Source organism: Argopecten irradians, chromosome 7, assembly GCF_041381155.1.
Source record: "Argopecten irradians isolate NY chromosome 7, Ai_NY, whole genome shotgun sequence".
NCBI classification, from domain to species: Eukaryota; Metazoa; Mollusca; class Bivalvia; order Pectinida; family Pectinidae; genus Argopecten; species Argopecten irradians.
The window spans coordinates 23,187,132-23,215,064 of NC_091140.1; the positions used below are offsets into that span (position 1 = coordinate 23,187,132).

At 34.7% G+C, this 27,933-nt stretch overlaps 1 protein-coding gene across 1 annotated transcript; it reads left to right on the plus strand.

The window, feature by feature from the left end:
* The first annotated feature begins 13 nt into the window (after window positions 1-13).
* LOC138327893 (brain tumor protein-like) lies at window positions 14-27,767 on the plus strand. The gene is made up of 2 exons (XM_069274344.1): window positions 14-129; window positions 14,656-27,767. Exon 2 carries the CDS (start codon window positions 14,682-14,684, stop codon window positions 16,956-16,958), a length of 2,277 nt encoding a protein of 758 aa, XP_069130445.1. The 5' UTR covers window positions 14-129; window positions 14,656-14,681; the 3' UTR covers window positions 16,959-27,767.
* Window positions 27,768-27,933: the final 166 nt, after the last annotated feature.

The window sequence follows — 27,933 nt, forward strand, 5'->3', positions numbered from 1 at the left end:
GCGCTTCGAGCTAATTAATTCAATCATATATTCATGTCCATATCGAGGCAAGAAATCTTTTTTGTCATGGCGGGACGCTAAGGCGCACATGTCTTCCCAGAAGAACGATTCATTATTTTCATCCACCAAGTAAGTATTTATGTGAAAGTATTCTACCGATTTATAGACAATGTGATTCTTATTTGAAGGACAGAGTGTTACAGATGTCGATCCCGCCGATTCTTCTTACCACGCCAAAATTTGCCGGGTCCATTGTGTGTCAAAACATGGCGATTTTGTTTTGTTGGGAAGTGAAACAATGATACATCAGAGTTTTTTTGTGAACAGCCTTCGATCGGGCTTGATGGTTAATGTCATCAATAGGGTGGTATATTTTGGAGTCTTTCTCTTAAATGGCGTAGTTTTCTCATTGATTTTCTTTGTTTATACGAGATTACATTGTTTTGAAAATTGTCAAGTTTCAGACATGACCGAGCATAGTTCATCTCTCTCGGGGCATCTGATTGGTTGAAACTGGGTGCCTTGTTCATTTCTGTGTCACTGTTGTTTATATCGCAACAGATTTATATTTAGATGAAAAATTATTGTTGAGGAAACGGCGTGATAGGTATCGTAGTTATCGACGGTTGTCAAAACAATTAAAGTTAAAATATGGATTATTGTTTGACCATGTTTCATTCGTAATCGTAAAGAAGTGACCAGAATCTAATAGCAACCCTCTCAGCTGATACATAAATGATGAGTCAGAAGAGATACGCCCGTCGGGTCGGTTTATATAAAATAAATTACATGTAGGTGGACAGATTAGTAAGTCCTCAGTATAGACTATGGTTGTAATTCTGGGTTAGATTGTGAAATTTAGTATTTGTCTACTACTTGTAGTATGAAAACTAAGAACAAATTTTACTCCTTCAAATATTGAGATCAAGTTACACAAAGGATCACTGTTTAGAATCTGATTTGGAGGGGTCTGAACTTTGTTCACAGGTTGATGAACTTCATTCGCTTTGTGGTTTCTTCTGTAAAGTTTGTTGATACTAATGGGAGCTACATTAACCAAATATAGATATGTGTTTTTCTTTGTCACATTTCATGCTTATTACTGGCTTAACTTACTACTTTCCTAACTTCTGTCGTTGACTTTATCAAGATAGCACATTTGAATCCAAATACAATATACATGTTCACAATATACATATAACATACTGTGTTGTGTAAACATTTCCTTGGCCTTCACCCCAAACTGATTATTTTTACTGTTTCAAGAACATTCATCAAGAGCAATCTTAATTGGCAGTTGGACAAGTGTCTATACTGAGTTTATGACACCCATGAATAAAAAATATTTTCTCAAACACAACTGTTGGAAACACCAGGATAGTAAAATACATAACTGTTACATTGTTAATAATGTCAAACACAAGAGACATTGGATTTCTTACTGTAATTTACCTAATAATTTTGTAACAGATTTTAATACAGGGGTTTGAAGACCCCAAAACGATGTGGGTAAAGTAAATTTACCATCGATTAGTCTCACCATCCGGTGATTATGACAGGGATTTTCCTACAGTTCTTTTACAGGGTCCATCGAATTGGGAAATTTTACGCGGCATAACATGAAATTGGGAAAAATGACTAAATCAAGAAAAACACTTTTTTATGATTGAACTGTTTATTTATTGTACATCTGAAATATTTCAAGTTGACTAGTGTTCATTCAATCATTGTAGTCAACTTTTATTTCGTTTTTAGTTTTCAACATATCATGACAATATCATACCAAGAATGACATTACTTAGACTTTCAATTTTAGATTCCGATTGGGAATTTTTAGCTACAAATTGGGAATTTTAGCTAAATTTTCGGAGGGGAATGGGTCCCTTCTTCGGCCCCAGATTCTACTGTAGGAAAATCCCTGTATGACGTCATAAAATTCATGTTAAAAGACAATGTCTTTTATAATTAGCTCAGTCAGTATCTCTAACATGGGAGCGGTAAATTCATGTTCGAGTCCAACTTGAGACACTACTCTCACCCTGTTACAATTTTAAAAGAGTACTAGTACCCAGTGTAAAAGTGTGAATTATTGTTATATGAATTACAAATCTGAATCATGTCAGGGGAATGAGTGTCATATATTTACTTCCAAGGTAATACGTAATATATATGAATTCTGAGGTACCAACGACTTAGATGAAGTACAATTTACCATCAATTTGTGGCATCACAATAACCGGAATGTGTTACTGATCGACGATAATTTCTAATTAATTGAAGTATATAATCATTTCGCAGGTGGTTTCGGTATCTCGAAACTCCCATATTGGTACACCATGCAATATGAACCAATCTTACTCAAACCACATTTACAAACAACCAGGAAAGAAGCCTTCATGTCATCAGATGCTACAGTTGTTTATGCCAAGGACCTCCAAAATACATCAAAGTTTTTAATATAGTAGGTTCTGAACAATGAAGAAATGATGATACGATACAATTATACAATAAGTTGCAGTGTCATCTTCTGGCAACAATCGGTTTATAGAGATATCAAAACAATGTCGGTAAAGCATGCATTGTTGATTAGTCCCACCTTAAGCTTCCAGCGATACCTTTTGGGGGTCTTAAAGTTCAATGTTCTTGAATTTAACTCATAAAATGCAAACTAAATTGAAAATATTAACTATTGATCTGTGAGAATTTTGTCTCAAGCACCATTAAGTTTTCTCGATTTTAAAGTTATATTGGTTAATATGGTGATCAATTTTATGAATTAAAGATACAAGGAAAAACCTGCTTGCCCTAGTATGAAATGATTTTCGCGTCCAAGTTTATTTTGTCCTCATGTACATGTCACTATTGCGGCGGCACAGAAGTGACGCGAAAAATATTTTTTTTAATGTAGGACAAAAAAAAGATTTTATATAAGGTGAAAAATATTTTTTCTTTTACATGCTCACGTAAAACTTATTACGTGAGCACGTAAAAGAAAAAAAAATATAATTCACCTTACATAAAAATTATTTTTTGTCTGGCATAAAGAAAAAAACACTTCTGTGCCACGGTACACAATCGTTAATCCCTGTACTGTATACAAACTGATTTCTCTTATTTCAATTTACCAAATAGTCTGATCAGAAAACAAACAAACAGGATGGCCTTGATATCAAGGATCACTCAAAAATCTTTTTAATCCACAATTGATTGATGCATTCAAATATTGACTTGTTTCGATAAGTATTGATTCTGCACGCCATACCATGCGTTGGAGGTGTCAAATAGAGTGCTGGCATTTAAAAATACTATGTTAATCAAGCATGCTGTAAAAGGAACTAGATTATTACCACTCATTGTTTTTGTTAAGTGACCGCTCATTGTTTTTGTTATGTGACTGCTCATTGGTTTTGTTAAGTGACCGCCCGTTAGTTCAGTGCTAAATTTATACTCGAACTCTGTGTTTGTAAACATAGACAATAAGCAGTAAATCCGGTTCGTCTCGATGGCTTCACCCATTTAAGATGTTTGTTGATTTGATGGGGTACAATGATAGCTTAATTTACCTAATATTTCTTGTAACCTTGACGACCTGTGGGAAGTCTTCAGTAAGATAGCATAGAGCTATCAAAAGTAACTATTGTTTCGATGTGATTATTTTTGGGAGATGAATCTGTATGTTGTGGTTTGATTTATAAGTAAATCAAACCCTGGTGAATGTCGATCCAGTCATAAGGGCATTAATGTTGAGTTGGTCAAAGGAATAAGAATTTGAATTTCTCTGAATTCAAAGCTGATATGATGTTTCGGCAGTTCAATATTTAGTAAAACGAAATCTCATGTCATGGCATTTACAATATCCAATGAAAGAATTTCATCTTTATTAGATCTGGTGAATGTCATCTGCAGTACATGTATTTACATTTCACTATATGTCGATCTATAATATGGGTACAGCCAAATTCTTGCAGATGAGCCAGTGTTTTTTTTTGGCCGAATCTACAGCCGAACTTGGCTGTTTCCCCTAGCCAAAAAATGCCTTATTTTCCCAATTTTGAAGTCAAATTTCCCAATGAAAACTGATCAAATTCAATGATATTTGTGTTGATAATTTGTACCAGATTTTCATTCCTAAAATTTGTAAATATAGTCTACATTACTTAAAACAAATGATTTGGGATTAGAAACAATTTTTATTTCATAAAATTTAAATGAAAACAAAATCGAAATGAGCATAACTAGGTCGCTAGATGCACCTTCAGTTCAGAGACTTTTTACAGGCATTCAAGGTAATAAAAACAATAGTTATCTGCTTTAAAGTTATATAACAATGTTTCCAGATAGAGTTAACTTACATTATTAGTAGGGCTGGATCAATATATCGATATACTGATATGTATCGGTTTTCAGCAGTGTATGGAATATCGATATGCAAACTTGCTCTATATTGCTGTATCGTTTTAACAACTCACCCTACTGTTTTTGTTATAGAAATAGAAATAGGAAATTCCAAACAAAATTTATTCTAAAACATCATTAAATTAAGAGCATTTAAATTAATAGGAAGTGTTTAAGACATCTGTGTCACCTAAATGGATTAGAAATGCCTTTTCATAACTAAGAATACGAATTGACAGAAATTAATTAACACGGATGATAAACCGAATCAAATGTTTGGTAGAATTTTTTTCTGGTTATAGAATGTTTTATCAAAATTGTCTTTTATTGTGACAGTTTTCAAAACACAATGGTCAACTGAATTTGAAAAAGAGGTCCACTGTATCGTCAATACGTATCGTGTAATGTTTCAGTGTATTGTCAATACGTATTGTATTAGACCTCCAATACCCAGCCCTAATTAATTATTAGTCATCTAACTATTTTTTTCGACATAAGCAAGGAGTTTTTCTGTGTAAAAACGATCTCTGTTAAAGGTAGGAAGTAGCACTTGGAATCTAATAATGGAGCCGGAATCTGGTTTCCGGAATTCAGGAATATAGAATAGAGAATATAGAAAATAATAGAGAGAAAAAAAAGTTTTAAAAATGCAAATAGTTTTGCAAATTAATTGTTTTATTTTCTTCTAATAATAGAAGGAAAAACATCTAGTGAAATAGAAATGTTTATCAGATAGTTCTAAAGTTTTTGATTTTCAATTTTCTAATAAGTACAGTACTGCCATAAAAATGGTAATTTTTGGGAGCAAGTTAATTAAAATTTGGGCAACTGCAAGTGAATTATTGGGTTCTACTTGCCTGGGACAAGTGATTTTGAAAAAATTTTACATGTCGGAAATTTTTCACAATTTCTTCCAAATTCCGAGTTATTTTCCCCAATTGAAAAGGCACTCACCGGTTCTGATGGGACATGAAAAAAAGATTCTGCAGTGGAAAAAATTAAGGTGCATCTTTTTTTAGGATCATGCTAGTATGAAGTTTAAAAATGAGAAATATATCTTTCACAAAACAAATCCATGATTTGGGGACAATCACCAATTAGTTTTGTGCTGACTGCAGCACCACTGAATATAATACTGCAATATATGGAAAAAAGTTTGTTACTGTCTGATGAATTGATCATGATAAGTTGATATGTTGCAATTGACTGTACATGTAGAGTCCTGGTGTTTTTGAAAGCATGTGTTCAACTGTAGATGTTATTTCTAAAGTATAAAAAAACATGTGTTCAACTTCAGGTGTTGTGTTCTAGATGTAATGAAAATTGAGCATGTGTTCAGATTTAGTAGTTTAATGTTATATGTTCAAGAGGTAATTATGAAAGCATGTGACAATGGTGTTGAGGTATATAGTTTATCAATTGCTGTGGCTGGTTAAGTATATGCCATACCTGACACTTAAAAACAAGTGGAAGGAGAGCTAAAACAGCACTACTGTTGATTGTGTGTATGAATGAAGTCATCATTTATATAATTAGGTGTGCGGTGAATCAGAGTGTGGGACCAGCTGTATGGGGATCAATATATCGGGGGAGGGGGACCTGTATACAGGAGGAATATAGGGGGCACGAGGTCCTCATCATTGATTGATTCTCTAGGATGCTGTGTGACTCATTGTGTGTCGAATCATCACATCCAGCCTTTGTTGAAATGTTAAGATGTATACCTGGCCCGGCATGCTGTGTTGTATGCACTATATGTGTTAACCAGTATCCAGGTGATGTGGAGAATATAAGTCTATGAAATGGTATAAGTTTGGTGACAATTGAAAGAAAAAAAAGAGTTAATTAACTATAACATGAACTTAATGACAAAAATCATACTGTGCTGTACATGTCAGGATATATGTGAAGTTGGAAAAGTGTCATGTGGATGAAAATCATTTTTCAATTGCTTGGATGATTAATATATTTTTATAGGACTTAGGAGACGGAATTGGACCTCTCCTGGATATACAGAAAGTTTTGTTTTACTGAGCTCCCATTTGGATGAAAGGATAGACTAATTTAATATGGAATATATCTCTTGGAGGATTCAATTTGAATTAAAGTTGCAATTGACCGAGATAATTTATGACGAGATATAACATTTAGAAGCTGGTGAGTGCATGATGATATGTAGGTATCATACTATCGGGTATATATAATGCAATTGCAGTCTTTAAAAGTCTATCTCATGCCAACAAGAGGGGAAAATGTCATCTTTATTCATTCATTATTCCTTTGATTGTGTTATATTTATTTGCTGCTGATGTGGTTGGAACATTTAAGATATGTGACCTAGATTTATATAAGTGGTCTTTGACAGCCAGCCTGGTAAGAGTGTCTGACCTACTTACATATATATGTATGTACACACATATTTTTCCATCTATCACGATTTCCCCTGGTTACATATATATTTTGCTTCAGAGTTGTTTGTCTTCAATATTCTATATAGTGATAGTGGATGCAAGTATTGATTGTTAGAAGTTTAAACACTTGTCATATTTCATTTCAACTTGAACCAGACTGTTTTTGATGGACTCGATCAATACTATTTTAAGTTATTTTCATTATAAATTTGCTAAGTGGTTGTAAGTTATTAATTACATGTTGACCTAACTTAAGTAATTTGTACTAATTGAAATACAGGAAGTGAGCTCGAGATGAACAGATCGTTAATTATTATTTAGTAAATGCTGACTGCAAGCTTAGTCACTTAACAGATCTTCTTTATTCATCATAAATTCTGTTATTTCTTTTTTTTGCCAGTTTGTTGGAATTATGTGTATGTTTACCCCTTTGTATTATATATATATATAGATACAGGTGTACAATGGACTATAAATAGATCTGGTAAATCCCGTAAAGGTGAGAAGGAGGGGTCACTAAGGATGGGTAATTATAACAATATCACCAAAGGAATGGTTATTATGTGGTGATTCATTGACAGCTATAGAATGTTTATAATTAGTGCTGTATAACTATGACTGTTAGATATACCTGGCTGTGTACTCCAGTGAACCTGCTTACCTCACCTGTATTTACAGGTAAATATGTACAGGAAGTGAAATATGTAGATTATATAGGTACGTTATTCACATTGTAATATATAGATGAGGAATGATACACTAATCAGTATTTTGTCATTCAAACAGAGTAGCTGAGGTGAGGTGAGTTAACAGTTCAGTGTGTCGACTCATGACGGCACCCGCTGAAGTTAAAACTAGAAGTATGTCGCTTGAACAGTAACACATCTTCTGAGATATTTCTATGTGGTTACATGGATGTCTTAACATTATTTCATGTACATGTATGTACCTTACCTAAAAACCATTAGGTTATAAAGTAATGAAAAAACCACCCTCCCACCCTAAAGTGTAGGCCTTTGTGCTCTGTTTGCTTGACTGAGCTCTGGTGTGATTTTACTTATCATATTCTGTACAATAACAGAGCATCCATGGTCAATTGATAGATGGCTTTTATATATAATTAGTAGATTCAAAAGTCAAATCACCATTCTCAGAAATCTGAAAAGTCAAAACCTATGAAAAAATAAACCCTGGAGTCAAATCTGAATTTTGGGAGTCAAAACCTACTCTCATGATCAGGGGTCTGGATGTTCTGAATATTATATTTGAGATTTATTACAAGTATGGAATATCTGGGAATAGGAGGTTGGTACCATTTGCAATAAGACTAAGCTAAAGAGTACCAATCCTTACTTGTGGTATCAATCCTTCATTCATTCATATACATGTCATGTGTATATAGCCTGAGAAAAAAGTAGGGCAGCCATGATGAGATATCTGCCTCAGAATCTGTCCGAGTTGTTTGTACTGGCTTATATATGCCAGCTAGAAACAAGTCTCCATAAAAACTAGCATCATGATATTGTGTTAAAACTCAAGATTAGAAAAGTGCCATATAGTATATAATATAAGCAAAGAAGTCTAGATATATAAGTCATGAGACATACTTCACAAAATTCACTATCCTTATGTTATATGCACACATAGAATGTATTACCACCACTGACACTTGATCTTGATTTTACACTCTAGATCTGTTGTAGAAAAAAAAATTCAATGGTAAAATACTGAAACATTTATGCACAATGATACAGCTTTCAGGAATGACAGCTGCTATATATATGTTACAGTTATACACAAAGTGGTCCAAGGTGATAAATATTTAAGGTTCCTCACAGTTTTATCTAATTAAGTTCTCTCCATATTAAAAAGTAATGAATACCTTGTATATGATCACTAGGTGTGTGACTTGGTAAGATAGGGAATCGTTTATATAACTGTGCGGTATATAGGTTAGAGATTAAACATTTCATGATCTAATATTCAGGTTCAGATAGAGTCAGTTTGTGCTAAATTAAGCATTTGATGATGTAATGTTCGGGTTCAAATCAAGGAACAGACTTCTAGTGTTGGTAAACGATATATATATATATGTCGGTCATGCATATGTATTATATATATACTAATTACTAAATGTTAACTATTAGGCTATAAATAATTGTCTGTGTCTGTTTTAGGTTTTTCAGCTACCTGACGATCATGTATCATCTTTTCAAGTATCTTATTTAGTATCATCACCGTTTGTCGGTGATCTATTAATTCTATTTATTATCAGCGTGGTCGAAGGAGGAAATGATTTAATTGGTATGGTGTGTGGTATATAGGGGATCGATGACTTGGTAAACTGTTAGGTCTCTATCTGTACATACTTGTGTACATACAAAACATGGATATAAATGTCTACAGTGTTTCATATCTTCCCAATTGTTACAGTACAAATTGTATTTTATACCAGCATGCTGGCATCAGGTACCAAAATGTAGCGTTATGGACATGAAAGCAAGTCTATTTTTATCAGCAAAGATATAGATAAGATCATGTGTGTATAGTCATGGACATCACTTCTATGGTATGCTGTACGGTAGGCTGTATGTAACAATTGTTTTATATGTCCTTCCTCCCACTGATGGTAATAATATGCCTGTATCCGATGTAATATATATGATTTTTATCACTAAGCCATTTTTTTCTAGAGCTTTAAAGTGCCATTGAGCTAGTCATTCTTAGTTCATATTGTTATTAATTATATGATGACAAATTTTACCTAGATCACCAAATTATTAATGATAAAGTATAAAGTTTGTACTTTGAACATTTTCTTCCTCTATGCCCTTCTCAAAATGAAATAGATATTTTCTATCAGAAATCATGCTACTTTAGGCCTTTACATAATAAGAAAATACTTGACCTTCACCTCTCAAATCACCAAAATAAGTAAAGGTTAGGAAAACTCAAGCTGATCATGCTTTTATTGGTAGGCAGTAAACAAGGCTATGTGGAGGGGCTCTACTGTACTTACATGTTGTTTACCTCAGAGGTCAGTGTATTGAAGAGGTCAGTGTATTGAGCGGTCATTGTTTTCACATATACTGTACCTGTCTGCTTGTTTACCTGTACATAGGAGATACTCATTATCTCTGTAAACCTGATAGCTTTATAGTGACAAAACATTTGATTGATGTGTGGTGCTTTTGATAGACTATCTATCTACAACAGGTCAAAGGTCATATAGCCCAAACTGGTGCTATTGTAGGTCTAGGGGCATGTGAGGTCACTACTCAACTAATGAGTGGCTGGCCTTGAAGTTTTCTGTGTGGAATGTGTAAAGTAATTTATTATTTACTTGATGAGTACTCTTAAGATGTCCTTTAATTATAAGAGGTTGGTTGTCCTCGGAAGTTTGTAATAAATCTAGATTTTAGGTGTCAACATAATTATCATATTTTGAAAGCTGTTGTTTATACACCAGTACACCTAACTTTCCATCAAATTTTATATTGCGATATAAAACATAAAATCAGCCCCAGTTAGTCATGTACTTACATCTGGGCCATTGGAGGTGATTATGTAATATAGTTGTACAAGTTGCATACTTGTTAAAAATGCAATTGATATAAAATGTTTTTATGATAGGTTTATACAAAAGGAAAATGGTTTATACAAAAGGAAAATAATAATGTAATTAATCTACACTGAAGATGTGTGGTTATACTGTAGTATAATAGGTGTGGCTTTATGTCCCTGTAGTCTCGGTCTGTCCCTATATAGGCTTGTGTCTATATTGAAGTCTCAGTTTGTACCTATATTGTCTGGGCTTGTGACTATAGTCTCAATTTGTCCCTATATATATAGTCTGGAATTGTGTCTAGTTTAGAGTCTGGTTTGTGTCTATAGTATTGGTTTGTGTCTAAAGTCTCCGTTTGTACCTATATAATCTGAGCTTGTGTCTAGTCGTGGCTTGTGTCTGTAGTCTAGGTTTGTCCCTATATAGTCTGGGCTTGTGTCTATAGTCTTGGTTTGTGTCTAAAGTCTCCGTTTGTGCCGTGTGGTACATGGTAGATATCTGTTCACTGTTGATGCTGTGGTGTTTAATTTGCCAGTCACCAGCCTCTGTAAATTTCAGAATGATTTGATTTAGACGTCCGTATCAAAGGTATAAATGTATCTGATTGAATTTGTACCTTCAAAGAGCGGCTATTATCTACAGCAATAGCTACAGGGAGATGTGACTATCATCCTGTACACTGATTCAGCATTATCACACAGACGGGTCCAAATCGCCCTAGAGGTAACAGTTTACTGCTATATATATTGTTGGTTGTGTAAAGTTGTGCTTCACAGAATAGGTTTGGTTGGGCTTACTTTGCTTAGCGTCTTTATAATATTTAATAACAGCTACTAAGGTCAGTTGAGGCTGTGTAGGTTTAGGAGGTCAAGGAACCATTTGCCTACTGTACCAGCTGATCATGAGCTGGCAACAGCTCCATATGGGGTTCAAACTTGCAACCCATAGATGGAGGCTAGGTCAGTAATTAATATGCTGAAACAGCTTATAGCACCACACCATCCAGCTACCACAGCATATTACAGAAATTATATTTGTCTGCATATTTACATCAAAGCATTTAGTTTACTCCCACCAGTAGTACTAAGTTGACCCTTGTTGTGTTTTATAAGAACGTTGTTTTGTAATTTTCCTATGGTCAAATGGCGCTGTTGTAGGTCAAACCACTGAACAGAATAATGATGACTATGTTAAACTTTGTGCTTTAACAAGCGTCTTTATTTAGTCTGGTGAACCGTGACAATGATTAAAAATTGAAGCAACCATCCGTTATTGCTAATCTGGAAAGACAGGTGGGACAGTATCTCAGGACCTTGTTTTATTTGTATTTTAAACAATTCTACAAGTATATACATGTATGTATTTAACTTTTTTTCGCCATAACAAAAGGATTTTTTTATAGATCTAGAAGAAAAAAGAATTTACAAGTCAATCTGTTAAATGTTACCAGATCTGGTTTAATGTATCATGTATTTTTTTTGTCATTGTTGATTGATAATTAGTTGAGGTTTGTGATGCTGAAAATTAATTAATTCGAAATATTGCAGTATCTTTTGGCAAATCTTTTGTCATTTAGATTGAGAAACTCATTTACTGATGTTTATATAATACAGGAATGTTTCTTCTGTAAATTGTCACAGCAGTCTGCAATCTGTTCTGATGCTTTTAGATGATATTGTCATTCTTAAAGATTAATTCCTTTTTATCAGAATTGTCTTTCAAATATTATTATTTTGACTTGTTTCTATGACAGAATGTGTGTATCTAAGTTAAAGCTGGCTCAGTTGCGCCAGACAAAGAATAATTTCTCGCAGACAAAGGATAAATCGAAGTGCCCCAAGGCTGTTTACCAGTACAGCTACCATGATAGGGAGGAATGGGAGCGCTGTCCACGACCTGAGTCAATGAACCATGGGACTCTGGCTGCGCTGTCTGCTTTTGTCCTATCAGAGGAAGCCAAAGGCAAGGTGTATCAAATTACCCAGTACTTCAACACAAAGCAGAGATTTTCTGACAGTAGTTTCCACAGGCTTGGCGATAATTTCAGAGATAAAGATCAGAACGGATTGTTTTCACTTGACCTGTTCTTTTACCTGTATAATTGAGCTTGATGTTGTCTGTTGAGGGTGGTTTAAAAGTCCAGGTAAAATACAGGACAAGAATAAGCAAGACTGAGCAAGAACAGATTAATAATAGCACAGCCAATGAGCTTGTCAGCTTGAAAAATAAAAATGTGATTTTTTTTTTACTCGGATGTTAGTCAGACTCTGGCTCTTTGTGTGTCCTGTGAAAGGCGAGCTGAATGCACCTCGTCTCTCTAGGGAGATGTAGAAAGAAAACCATTCTATTTCCCCTCACTTGAATTATGGAATAATTATCATGAGTCATAATATGGCTGACTTTACACCGGCAGCACTGAGTGGAATGAGACGCTGGCGAGACAGGGTAGGAGAGGAGGTTCACTACTATATAGCTGATCATGTAGGCCCCCAACAAGATACTGGTATAGTAGTAACATAGGTTTACCAGCTGACAAACAGCGACTCACTCACAGTTGGGCCCTGCAGCCGCTTGTCTGAGTAAGGCTTTTGAGTCATATTCTTTATTTAATTCTCCAGCTGCCTCCTCGGGTCTTTCCACAACATGGCACTGTAGCTAGATTATACAGCACGGCCCTCTCTCCCTGTCTGGTGTCCCCACAGGCACAGGGCATCAAGGTTTTGTCAGAAGTTTTTGGTGTAAATCAAGACATTTAGATGAGAAACAAGTATATATATATTTATCTTTATAATTTTATAAATGAAATGACAATCAATTATATTTGAACATACCAGACATTTTGATTGCAGACTGTTGCTATATACCGGTATATAATTTCTTAAATGATATATATATATATATATATATATTGGCTAAATATGTACTGGTAGAATAAGAATTATACAGTGATGTTATAGATGTAACAGGGTCTGGTACTGGTGATTTGCATTAGGCCGTAGCAAAAAAGGATAGCTAGGTTTATAATATATTGAGTACATTTGGACCTGGTCCCAAAGTTGTCTCAAGTGGATGAATTCATCTATAATTTATCATTATTTTGATATTCTTAGGATGGTACAAGTCTTTTGGGGAAGTTTTCTTTACAAAATTAACTGACCCAAGGATAATTAATGATACAAGAATCGAAGGTGCTTGTCTGGTGGTGGAATAACATTGTACAGTCAAGTAAAGGGTACTGTTAATTAAAAATGGGCAAGATTGATGGAGGAGGCCATGAAATAAAACTAGGAAGAAGAAATAGAGCAGCATGAAAGGTCATTAATGGACAAAAAAGAATCATTAATGATGTAGTGTTTGTTGATTCTGTATAATGTAATGATTGATATAGTGATGCTGATTTTAATGGTTTTGATATGTAAAATATATGCTGTCAATCAATTGCTTTGACAGCTAATGATATACCAGTAAACCTGTAGTATTAATTTAACAGACTGATACATTTGATATTTTGTGGCTTCGTAGCTGTTTGTTGGTTGTTGTCGACAGCAGTAATATATAGATCCTATACTAGCAGATGTTTCCCTGTATACCATATGTTACCCCGTAATACCAGGAACACATGGCTGTTTACAGCTATTTGAATTCATTGTACTTTAAAATGAGTGAAAATGTGTTATCAAAGGAATATTGCTCTTTAGAAACATACAGTTGTCCTTGAAATATGTTAAAAATATATTGTATATATACATGTGCATAATTTAAGATGGTTTACATCATTTTTGGTACTATCAGTTATAGTATATTGATAGATATATCATTTAGAATTCTAGGATACAATTCGATATAAAATTTAGTTAAAATACTAATAACAGACAAATATTTTGATCTTAAAATGTTGAATACAAATCCTTAAAAATCTTCTTTTCATATATATAGAAACTTAATATATAGACCTGACCATATATTGCATTTAGATTAGTTTTACGTATATACATTGTTTCTTGAAAAATATCACACACACACACAACACCACCACAAAAATATGATAATTGGTAATAAATAAGCAAAAACAAATTTAGTAAAAAAAAAAAAAAAAAAAATTGAAACAAATGAATGGAATGGCACAAAATTTTCAGATGTATATAGAAACAAATATATTTGGGAAATGAAGCCTAGAATCTGTCTATAATAGACTATTGCTCCCATTAGCAGAAGCAGATTTAATTGTTTTTAATGCATAATCAATATCTAGCTAATCCCTTCGTTTATCTTTGTATTTTCTAGGTGCAATTGATAACCAATCAACTAACATGGCTTCACCTACCCCCTCCCAGAGCGACACGACGACCACGGCGTCGACCACTTCCAACTCCTCGGATAGCGAGATGGGGGAGAGTACCGGACCCAACACTCGATGCTCCATTTGTCACGAAACATTTACTATCCCTAAGGTGCTAAGCTGCTTCCATACATTCTGTCAGCCCTGTCTCGAGAAGCAGCAGGAGGTCGCTGACAAGGTCAGCTGTTCTGAGTGTCATCAGGACACCTTTCTTGGTGGTCAGGGACTGACCGGTCTCTTGCCAGACTACGCGGTCAGCAATCTGTTAGAAACAAATGCCCTGGACACAAGTGCCTTACACTGTACAGGTTGCAAGAGCAAGGACCTCAATGCAGTGGCCCGCTGTTTTGACTGTGCAAATTTCCTTTGTGCTAACTGCGTGATGGCTCACCAGTTCATGCACTGTTTCGAAGGCCACAGAGTGGCAAGTCTAAGTGAGCTGCAGGGCAACAAGGAAGACAGCGGTAACAAAACGGAGAAACCCATCTACTGTCCACGTCACAAGACGGATGTTCTTAAGTTCTACTGCAAGACTTGTTCTCAGCCCATCTGTAAGGAATGCACAGTGTTCGACCATGGCCGCGGACACGACTGTCAGTTCATCATGGATATTGGAGAGAGACAGATGGACCAGTTAAGGAATCTTGATGAAGATGCCAAAGGTAAAATCAACGAGCTGCGTACGTCGGCCAAAGGAATCGAGCACATGTCCAGTAGGTTACAAGTCCAGTACCACAAGGCTCAGAACGATATCAATGATACGTACAACTTCTACAGGGCGATGATTGAAGAGCGTAAACAGGAATGTCTGAAGGAACTTGATCAGGTGTTCAATACCAAGCAAGTGTCCATCAGTACTCTGGCCCAGAAAATCCAGGAAAACATTGACAGGCTCTACCAGGGATGTGAGTTTGTTGACAAGGTCCTCAAATTTGCCAGCATCACCGAAGCCTTGTTGTTCAAAAATCTAGTGGAGCAGAGATTCCAGAACATGTTCAACTTTAGCCCTGACATGGATAACCAGGCCTACTTCGACATGGAGTTTGTGTCCAACTTCCAGGCTATTACGACAGGTGTGCGTAACACATTCGGGTACATTCGTGAAGGTGAAGACATGATTGCTCCAGTACAAAAACAACAGCCAATTGCTCGGCCAAATGGCATTGTCACCCAGACTCCAGCCCTTACAAACGGCCACATCTTCGAGCCTCCACCGCTGACCAAGAGTGAATTTGGCTCCTCCAACAGTCTGATCTTCCCACAGTCCGACACCAGCATGTACGAAAAGTGGTCTGTTGGTTTGGACATCTTTCAGAATGGGGTTGATGTTTTCTCTACGAGCAGCGATCCACTCTTCGACTTGACATCCAAGATGAACCTGACGAGCCTTTATCCACCAAAGTCCCAGATAAAACGCCAGAAGATGATCTACCACTGCAAGTTTGGTGAGTTTGGGGTCATGGAGGGTCAGTTCACTGAACCTAGCGGCGTCTCCGTCAATGCTCAAAACGACATTATTGTCGCGGACACCAACAATCACCGCATCCAAATCTTTGACAAAGAGGGGCGTTTTAAATTCCAGTTCGGGGAATGTGGAAAGCGAGATGGTCAGCTTCTGTATCCAAACCGAGTCGCTGTTGTCCAGTCATCGGGCGACATCATCGTTACGGAGAGGAGCCCAACCCACCAAATCCAGATCTACAACCAGTATGGACAGTTTGTCCGAAAGTTTGGTGCCAATATTCTCCAGCACCCCCGGGGAGTCACTGTCGATAACAAGGGTCGCATTGTTATCGTAGAGTGCAAGGTGATGAGAGTCATCATCTTTGACCAGTACGGCAATGTTTTGCACAAGTTTGGCTGCTCAAAACACTTGGAATTCCCTAATGGTGTTGTCGTGAACGATAAAGAGGAAATCTTTATCAGCGACAACCGTGCTCACTGTGTTAAAGTATTCAACTACCAGGGAGTGTTCCTGCGACAGATCGGTGGCGAAGGCATCACCAACTACCCAATCGGCGTTGGGATTAACAGCCAAGGAGACATCCTTGTAGCAGACAATCACAACAACTTCAACCTGACCATCTTCACCCAGGAGGGCCAGCTTATCAACGCCCTGGAGAGCAAGGTAAAGCATGCTCAATGCTTTGACGTGGCCCTAATGGATGATGGATCTGTGGTCTTGGCTAGCAAGGACTACCGGCTCTACATCTACCGTTACTCGCAGATACCAGGCATGGGTATGTGACTAGACTGGGAGTCGGGACCAGACCCACTGGACCAAAGTCTGTATCAGCATTTAATGAGCACCGGCCCACCTTGTACCTGAGTGATTGGTTTTGTTGGGACCGCCTGGTCGATGACTGATTCCAGGTCGTCAATGTTTTGTTAGTTGGAGAGAGAAACCTGAAGATGGAATAGAAGACTGCCCCGTTTTATGGCTGCCATATATATTGTTTACAATGTTATGACCGAGATGACAGAGTTGTCGGCTTTGATATATGTGACGTTGATTTCTTATGATTGTATGAACTGCTTCAGCAAGCAACCAATTTTTGGATGACTATTATTTGTTATTGCGTGTGCTTGTCAACACGTAAACTTGGAATGTGATTCCGCAGAATTTACTCAGCAGTAACGACACTAGTCAGACATTTTCTACCACATGAAGTTGGAAGACGTCAACACGGAACAAAGTCTGGTCATGCTGTTGTGTTGCTATGACGACAATTGTCGTATTATGCCAGATTTTTGGGTTCTAGTTACTTGCATTACTGCATCAGCCCAGTAGTCTCATCGGTGGGGAATTGTTATTTTTTATTATCCTTTATTAAGTTGTTTTTGCATGGCCATCATATAAAACATTAAAAATCAGTATTCACATTACCCATATCACCAATGAGGCTTCGGAGCTGATGTGGTCACTAAAAATCGCCACGGGAAAGGAAAAACGTAGTTTCTCCTTTTCTTTTTAAACTAATTTATTGCAAAGTAAATGTAAGAAAGTTATAATTTCTGCAAAAGGAAATTGTGAAAACCAAAGGGTTGCCTGATTGTCTTTATCAACTGCTAACAGTATGGTGTCTGTCTGATCAAAAGTTCTTTTTTCTATTTCTCTCTTAGCTTTCTTACTTTTTGGTACATTATCTGCTAAATTGTTCAAAAATATGGCCATTAAAACTTATTTTCCAACACTGAAAGTTTGTCTTTGAGTGGTGGAGGTAATTTTGAGGCTGAAAATGAAACGTTTTTCACGCTTAAAGACGACAGTTGATGCACAGGCCCCTTCTGCTGTACAAAATTATGTGATAGCCATGTTGTGGCATTTGTTCCCTTAGTTACTCTGTTTCTCCAGAATTTGACCAGATTATTTAATTATGCTTTGTAAAGGTTTTTCAGTGTTATTTAATTTGTAGTTTAGTATATATATAGCGTTGAAATATTCTCATGTTGTCCTAGATTTCTATATATAGTTGTTTGGTTTGGTTAATTGTTTTCCCGCCTTGTTTAATATTTGAATCCCCCCTGATTTTTGTTGTTGTTGTTTTCCCCTTTTTTATGATATTATAATTGGTTGCTGGTTTCACTGTTTCTGCTACAGTGATGTGTTTGCTGTCGTGGCTACCTCAAGTTATGTACTGTATTTATATACAAGTAGATCAAAAACTTCATCAGTCAAAACAATAGGAGTAAATATTTTCATTGAAGTGTTTGAATTTTGTCAAAAAACTTTATCATTAGAAAAAAATATTATAGAGACCACTGTTCGATGCCAAAAACAATTAATTTGCATCATATGTTCAAAATATAATCAGATGCTTCATCTGTAGTTGAAATACGGAGAGTATATTATTCTCGTTAATTTTGGGTGATACCAAATCTAAAAGGTTGTTGAATATCTAATCGAACTCACTGACACTAATAATAGTATATAATATATGGACATTATATATATGTAATATAATTATTATGGTATATTCTGGTCAATGTTGACGATGTATTGGAGTTATCATTGTGTTAGCTTGATGGCATAATATTGTGTTTTCTTCTTCTGTTTATTTATGAAAACAATACACTATTGAGACGAAATAGTAAATGCCTGCCTCCAAGTGTTATTTTGCATATTTTATTGTAGAAAGTGAAACAGAAAAGTTCCGAATATCTTTCATATTCAAGTTTTTAATGTTTTTTGTATAGAGAAGTTGTGTTTTCACCAACAAAACGGTAAGCTTTACTATACACACCACACAGCTTCATTATTTCATGCAAGTTTTTTTTTTTTTTTTTTCTTCTGTCGGAGAAATATATATCGTGATTTCGTATTGTATTTTTATACTACCTGAGATTTTTTTTGTACTTTATGAACTGGTCACAAGGAGTGTGGTACTTGACGTTCTGGATGTTGTGTACTGCTGTGTTAGATATACGGATCAGGATGAAGGCCAAAATTATACCTCGCCGATTTTGTCTGTAGCCTGAGCTATGCTCATGTAGATCATATCCCTTAGCTGAAAAATGTGTTGAAGGCTTTGACACATGGATGCGTTCTGTTTTATAGACCAAAATATTTGTTCAGATGAACAGAATTTTTTTTTAGAAAATTTTATTAAGAATTTGATGATTTAAGAGAGTTTAAAGATTAACTTTTTTTTCTTTCAATGCATTAATATGAATAACACTGCAGGATATTATTGTCAAGACTTTGTATTCAATATGCCTCTCAAGTCCAAAAGTGAACTTTTTTCAAAATCAAAATATGTGTTGATTTCTAGCATTATGAGTGTGGTGTTGTGTTGGCTGTTAAAACCCAAGTATATTTTTGAGTTTATGTGTACAATCTTGCATATTGATATGTTACGATTACTATGGGGAACTGTCGCACAAAGGTGTCCTCTCTTGCCCAAAATTACCAATATGTCGCTTGTCCAACTTTATGCTTTATTTTTATCAGAGGTTTACCGCCTCTGAAATAATCCACGAATAGAAAATTCCTTAAAATCATGAATGGCATGATCGCGGATGAATCTATTTGTTATAGGCTATTGGAAAAAAATGTCTTATAATGGGAAAAGTGTACTAAACAAAATTTCATTAATAGTCATATTTACAAGTAAAGCTGGGAAATTTTTCATCACTGAAAATTTGTCATATTCATGTAATTGATGTGTTGTTGATTAATCATGATGGGAAAAAAGATAAAAGAAAATATATATTGGATTCTAATGATTCCCATTATAAGCAGTTTTCTCATTAGCTTACAATGTTTTTTGCCATTAATGTGTAAGTGTTCAGAAGTATGACTTATTTTTCTAAGTATGTTGACCGTTATTTAGGGGAAAAGTGTTGACCAAACCGTTATCAAATATACCACGGTGTCTTCCTATCTGTGTGTGTCGATCCTCCCTATTTAGTGCCATGGACTAGTCCAACGAAATGCTCGGATGGACTATTCCATTCATCTTTAGTTAGGGTGGATGGACATGCAGTCATAACCGTTCGTTGTTGTTTTAAGCAGTTATGAGAATGCATAAGCATGAATAGGCCTTAATTTGTATAAAAAATATAAAAATATCAAGAAAAAAAATACAAAGAAAACTGTTTTTGCTTGTTCACTGTCACTTGATATCCAATGTTGCTATGTGACTTTTCTGTTGAGATTCCCAGCTACGGGTAGTGAGACTCGGGTTTACTGTTCTCCTATTGTTTGGCCCTATCTCACTACCCGGCCAAGCGGGCTTGTTACAATTTTTACCTGTGTAGACGATGCATTATGTCGGAAAACAAACAAACGGTGCTGAAACCACCATGAGTTTAATCACCGATTCCTGTTCGCATTTTTTATATGAAGGAAAATATCACTCACCAAAATCATGCATGCATTGGATAAGCCCGGTCTTTTATTGAAATTGAAATGTAACTTGTTCCATTCTCATTCTCACTGTTGTCATTGAAGTTCATCCCAATGTTATTTTGCCTTATGCATTGTCAAAAAAAATGACCACGATATTTTCTCGTAGGTATGTTGTGTGTTGAAGCTTTTTTCGTGTATGCTTTAAATGTATGGTAGCTGTTATCGTCATGGTTAAAATCTAACTTTGATCTAAAAATTCTTAAAATTCAAACAAACTTTGTTATTCCTTTTGTTAATTTGTAGTAATGTTAATTGTTAAAAAATATCTAATATTAGTGCTAACGATTTGTCTCATCTTCAGTGCATGGGCTGAAAGATTTTAGGTCCTCAGACGTTTCAGTCGTTTCAGAGGATTTGTGTAATTTGTTCACAGATTTTGACATTTAACTCTGTTGTGTTGTATGTGGCTACCTTAGATAGAACATTCCCCATAGTTAAACGTCATTGTTGCCGTCTTGATAATAACACACCATATATTATATCCAGACATATGTTATGTTGGTAGAATTTTGTATACACAAATGCTCACTGTATAATCCCGAGATTTTACAAGAAATATTTGCCTCAGTCGATTTCAACCCCTTTTGTTTATTGTAATAATTTATTTTGCAATTTGTTGATCTTAGAACCACCTCATTTTGTTATGTTAATTTCCCCTTAAGTTATCTCCCTTTGTCTCTTAATTGTCTGGAACATGACCTCTTCTGTACATAGGAATTGTGAGAAGTTCACCGTCTGGTCAACACTGTGAGACAATGTCCAGCTTTTGTTAGTATTTAATGTAAACTGACCACTCAAAAATGAGTCTGTTGTATACCAGTTGCTAATATTATTTACAGAAAGTGCCATTATTTAACGTAATTGGTTTGTTCTATTTTGTTATTGTTTTGTGTGTATCGGTGATCGCTGGGTTGCTGTTGTGGGTCCATGTATTTGCCTGATAATGTGTCTTTGTCTGAATAATCACTGAAGCATGTCTGTGTAGCCACCCTTGAAGCCAGTGTTTTGTTTCTGTGATCTAAGTCAATATAGTCCAAATTCTAGTATGTTTTTAGCTGATTTATTATTACTATGGTTGACTCGTCAGAAATACAGGCGTTGCTAAATGTTTAGATATTTTTACAGACATGGGTGATCATCGCCACGACAACACGTTGAGTCTGTGTTCCTCCCATTCGTTGTTATACACCATCCCCCATCACACTAAAGCAATATTGTTATCCTCATCTCTACAATCATGGGTGGGTGTTTACCAAGCGCTAGAAGTCCCAGAGTGTGAACTGATATGATGGTGAGATAACTCTAGAAAGTATTTTCAAAATCTAGATTATTTATCTCGGTTGTCTTTCTTTATCCCTTCTTTAGATAACCTTTTAAATGTCTCCAAAAACAAATCAGAAAAATTTGTAAATTTTCCAGTCTGGAAATGGAAAGCTTTTTTGCTCCAAATGCTTAAAAAAACTCATGAAAGAATACTTTAAGAAGAATTTGTTTGAATGTTTAGTGGCTAACCTGAATTGACTTGTCACACCTGTCAATAATCTATTTAATTTAATAGTATTTAATTTAATATTTTAAGTTACCAATAAAATTGACCTTATTGGATAAGACAAATTATATATAGATTGTGAATAGGCATGTTATGAGTGTTGAGATTTTTTTAATTATCATTGTGAATGGCACTGGGCATTTCTGATTGTGTATATAAATAATATTGATTAGAGAATTTTGTACATGGTAGATGGATTGCATGTTGTATATTTTATTATTAACAAAAATTGTTATTCTGGGAAGATGTCTAACTTGGAAGGTTTGATTTAAGAGAGATCTGTATCTTTAATATGGAAATGGAAAAGAAATTCATATTTGACGGCCATTTGAAGGCTAACACCGACAATATGTTTGTCCTATCTTTGACTTTTCACCTTGATTATGGCTTTTTTTGTAGATCTCCAATGAGATGTATCGCAAGAATTCTAGAGCTGCTTTAGAGCAGACATCGTTGATTTAAAGTTTGGTGTGGTGCAGCAAAGTTGTGGGTTTAATATAAAAAATCTTTTTTATTAAAAAGAAAAATTAACAAAAATATATTGTTGACTGTTGAATGAAAGGTCCAACAAGGTAGATTTGTACCTGTATTATTTTTTGCATGGTGATACAGAATCATTGACTTTATACATAAATGTTGCCTTTCAAAATATGTTGCAATGTTTGTTTGCTTTTTTGGGTTTTTTTATGAGAATTCCAGCTAGTTACTAATGGTACAGATACAGATGTGGTTTTCTTTATTCTGATTACGAGGGACAAAACGTTCCTTTGTATGAATGTTGTATGTATGTTAAACTTTGAATATGATCTGCTTGACATTCTCAATTTGTGCTGTTACGTAAGGGGCCTTGTTACCATAGTTACATGAACAATTCATGGGATTTATTTTCCAAACCTGCCAAAAAAAAGTTGGATCTAGATATGACGGTTATCTTTATGTCTTGTGCTCGTCTGATAAAGGATGTTTCCATATTATAAGAATATATCCATAGATATATATTATATATAAAACAAAAATATTTAGGTAGTTATGTTGTGTGATCATTGTGAAACATTATAAATATTAAGTGTTGTTTTTTGGCTTCATTCCGATCTAACTTCAAGATATGTATTCTAGGAAAGGGGGAAAATACCAATACAGCTCAGGTTTCTTAGAATTTCTTTGGTTTATTTTGCTTTTGTTTCCCATTGTTGAATGAAGAAACTTCCATATATTTTGATGATATTGCTACTTAAGTGTTTGAATCCTGAGGTATTTTGGAAATTTATTACAACATTATAGAAATCATGAAAACAAAAATCAAATTTTCTAATTGCATGAGCATTGAATGCGGAAAATCTTTTTTGATCTTGTATGAATTTTATACCCCTTTTGTAGCAGATATTTAATGTTCTTTCAACTTCTTGGAATGAAGACGTGTAGTAATACTCATTAGAAGCGATGACTTGCAATTTGTTGGTTGTTATATTTAAATATCATTATTATTATAAAAAAGCAAGAAACAAGCAATACCATTTACTTAGAACTGTATAACAGTAGACTTTAGCCTCATATTTTATACTTATTATTCAAGTCATTTTTAGGTAACAAAATATTATAAAATAAAATGATAACTTTATTAGAGTTCAAATGAACTAACACCATCCGTGATTATATGTTTGTCAGTGTGAATAAAATTCACTTTTTGAACGGTAGAGTTTTTAAAATTTTAAAACTTGAATTTGCAAGTGAATGTCCAGGCCAGTTGATGTAAAAAAAAAAATTTGATCTTCAGATGAAGTATTAGATAATAAATCTTTTCAAATTGAAAAAAAAAAAAAGAAAGAATATATTTTATGGTGGATGTTACATTACAAATCTGTAATTGCTCACTGTGAGAAGACGTATGTAAAAAGAGTTAGGGAAATTTTGTGCGGGCTTTGTGCCGAGACACGCTTTGACCAAAAGATGTTCAGACTAGTGTCGGCTTACAAACATACCAATCCATATATTACAGTTGGTTATTATTATTACTTATTATTATATATTTTTTTCATGTTGACCCATATTAATCTGTTGTTCAATTATCACGAATTATCAAATATAGTGTCTGCTTTGTTTTTCTTTTCCTTTTGTTTGTTTGTCTAACAATGAATTAATTAATAGTTTAGAAAGAAAATGCATGAAGTGAATTAAACAAAAACAAAAAACATAAAAAAAAAAATTAAAAAATATAAAAACATTTTTTATTGCCAATGTATTTAATATGTTATATATCTGTTTGTAGATTTTTCTTGAATGTTAAGTTTTTACTGGTACTGTATCCACAATTTTGAATTATTCACATTTTGTTAACTAGCATTTAGAATGAGTGCCAGCCAGGTTTATTGGAAGTGTTGTATAAACGTTCATATGATCAGGAATTTGTAGATTGCCTTTGTTTTGCTTTTCTCCCTTGATTAGTTCAAAACAGCCCTTCCTTTCAATACAGTTGATAGTCAACACAAAGGTGCAGAGTATCCTGGGATAAGAATGTCAGTTTCTTTGCTGTTGAATAGTTTGGGCCAATCCTGTTGAATAGTTTGGGCCAATCCCCACTCACAGTAGCCTTTGGTGGTTTACACCTTTAGGACCCAGAGGCTATAGAACATTTTTAGGATAAAAGTTGGGGAGTAAGAAGTAGTCTCTATGATATCCTTGAGCTAGAGTTAACTTCCCTGGACTCCGAAGTAACCATCTCAATGCCCCTAGGGATAGGGTTAGAAAGTCTCGGATTCTGTGCGTTGTCCCCAGGGCCAGGGGCAAGACCAATCCCAGGTACTCTCAAGCTTGTTTATTGTTGAAGCTGTAGATGTGTGTGGGGTGCCCCTTATCTGTTGTGTGCCTTTGTCTTAGTAGTTTAGAAACCTCCCCACCACATTAGTATGTATACATGCTCAACATATTATACACACTAAACAGTTCAGCGTATCATACAGATTTGTAAAAAGATGATCAAAGGTATTCAAATTGAGGAAATATACTTTTTTATACTAAATCAGAGTCTTTATAATATTCATGGATTATAAAGTTGTTGCAAAATATGTTAGTCTTACATCCAAGAGTTCAGCCAGGCTAACCCAGATTTCCACCAAAGAACTGTTGTTGTCATGGAAACTAGACATATTCCTCATTGTACAAATAAACAGTAATATATTAACTGCTTTATTATCATTAGCATATTTAGTCATCTATGATATTGATTTTATCTTTGTTAAGTTTTATTATTTATTCATAATTTAAGAAAACCCTATGTACATTCTTATTTAGTCCATCAATGATTTGTAGATTCATCTAAGTCTCCATGGCAAGGCTCGGTAATCATCATCTCATCATTCATTACCATGTCATCTTTTCTATAATATATTGTCTGCTAAAAATCAGATATCTTCTACAATTTGTTTGATTTTTTTATCTATTTCCTTTAGATTTAATCATATTTAGAGACAGTGATAGATCGTTTTCTTTCATTTGTAGTCATAATATGGAATTATCTTTGAAGCATTTTATAACTTCCATTTTGAAGATGTTGTTACCGAGTGTTGAGTCTGTACAGTAGAAACCGTTTCCTTGACAACTGGATAAGTTCTTGTGATAGTCATCAGTTTAATTTAGGGTAACAGTGGTGGATTGTGGGTATGTGTTGTGATATCTAGTCAGGGTCAAGGTCAATGATGCACTTATGTCAAGGTCACCAATGCCCTTCTCTTTGCTCCCACCGTATGGCAATTCGGAGACAACAATCTTCAATTAATAAAAGAACATGATATTCTAGTTGTGGATATTTTATCAAAGTAGCCAAGCATCAACTTGAAATTGATGTATTAAAAAGTTCTACATATCATTAGGCGTTGTACAACTCAAGTGCTGAAACTTGGATGTAAGAATAATAATTTGACATCTACTTAGGAAACTGGCTGGTAGTTCGTGTATAATATTGTTGGGTGAGGAAGCTGTACATGTCCTATATATTACTAGATTGTAGTCTGTATTTAACCTCGTAGTCGTACCGTGGATCTGTTGTCAACACATTCAACTCAACACAACCCCCTCCAGTCCCAATAGGTCGCATCACTTCTGTAATACCCAATGTTTTTGTTAATTTCCAATGTGCTATTAAAACTTGTGGGAATTTTTCAGTGCAACTATCCTGAACAGAACTTTTTATTGTGCAGCCAAGTTTCTTTAATAGAACATTTTCATGTCATTCGACTTTTCATAACTTTGATATTATCAATTTTTTTGATGTTACAAATATCTACTTAGAAAACTGCCTTAATCATTTTAGTAAAAATTCCCTTAATTGGTAGTCTCCTTGAGTAACAATGATATCTATTATCAAATTTCTTGAGGATTTCACAAAGGCACATCATTGCGTCATTTTCATTTTTCCACCTTGTGCACTTAATCCATTAAAATCTTTATTCTTCCAAATCATTCTGCCAAAAAAATCTACATAAGTATTAAGTAAGTTTTACTCTCTTGGCTGCACATACCCCCACACAATATAAACAAAGAAAAGAAATGTTGATATAAATACCTTGAAGAAATTAGGCATTTGAATTAGGATTTGATCGCTCAACATTGAGCTGCCACTTATACTGTTCAAATTGAATTAGTGACTGTTTGTTCTATGTTATTTCCCCCCTCGGCCAGTCTAGTTTCTACATCAGGAGAGAAATGTTATGTTGCTTTTTTATAACATTCCAAGGTTAACATCACACACTCAAGACACTTTGTTAGCAGCTAATGTTTAAAACATTGCATAGTAATTACTTATTAAAAACCCATCTACTGCTCTGTTAACGTTAATCACAATGAGGAAACATGTTGTTACTTAAATAGTTTTTGAAATTTAAAAAAAAAATCATAATCAATATATGGTGCTTTTGACTTATTTTTCAGTGTGTGCGTGTGTTTATATAAAAAGTTTTTCATCAAAAAAGAAGTTTAAAAAAATGTTGCTCCTTATGTTTTTGAAATGAAAGTAGAAGTAGAACTGGTATGTTGTATGGGATATGCTTTGTGACAATATTTTGGTAAACTTTACTACAATTACCTGTGAAACGGTGCAAGATAATTGGTAACCATGTTATATTCAGATGTATACGTTATATATACACCCTCCAATCATGACGAAAGCTGATTTTAGTCAAATATAACTACCTTTTTCTGCATCTTCTACAGTCTACAATATTGTGGAGCGTAGTGTCGGCACGATGCTCGCCCTGGACTGGCATAGCGTAAAATATGCATGCGTATATGATGACTATTATCTTGGTAGACAGATAAGAGGCTACATGCATAGTATTTATTGAAGGGGATAAAACCCCACCATGCAATAGGCATAGCAGCCCTTTCTCCCTCCCGTAGGAACTGCATGCCTACATTTGGGTATGACCCTGAGTTTAACTATAGCCTTGATCTCTAATGTTGAATAATGAACTGAAGGTTCTGTGTTAACTTATATATATTTGACAAACTGTACAACGGTAATTCATTTTTATTGTCTATTCACACGTTTTGTTATGAGTGTAAACTGAATGGTATTCAATAAAGTATTTTGTTTGCTTCCAAAACATGGTGTTTATTGTCTTTACAATGTGTATTCTCAGCGTACAAATTGCCTTTCGTTTAGTGTTGTCCCTCCATACTGTAACCATAGTAACTGTTTCAGAATATTCTTGTTGATTTTACATATTGTCTTCATTATTTTGTGGCTAAACATGTTTTTGACTGAACTGT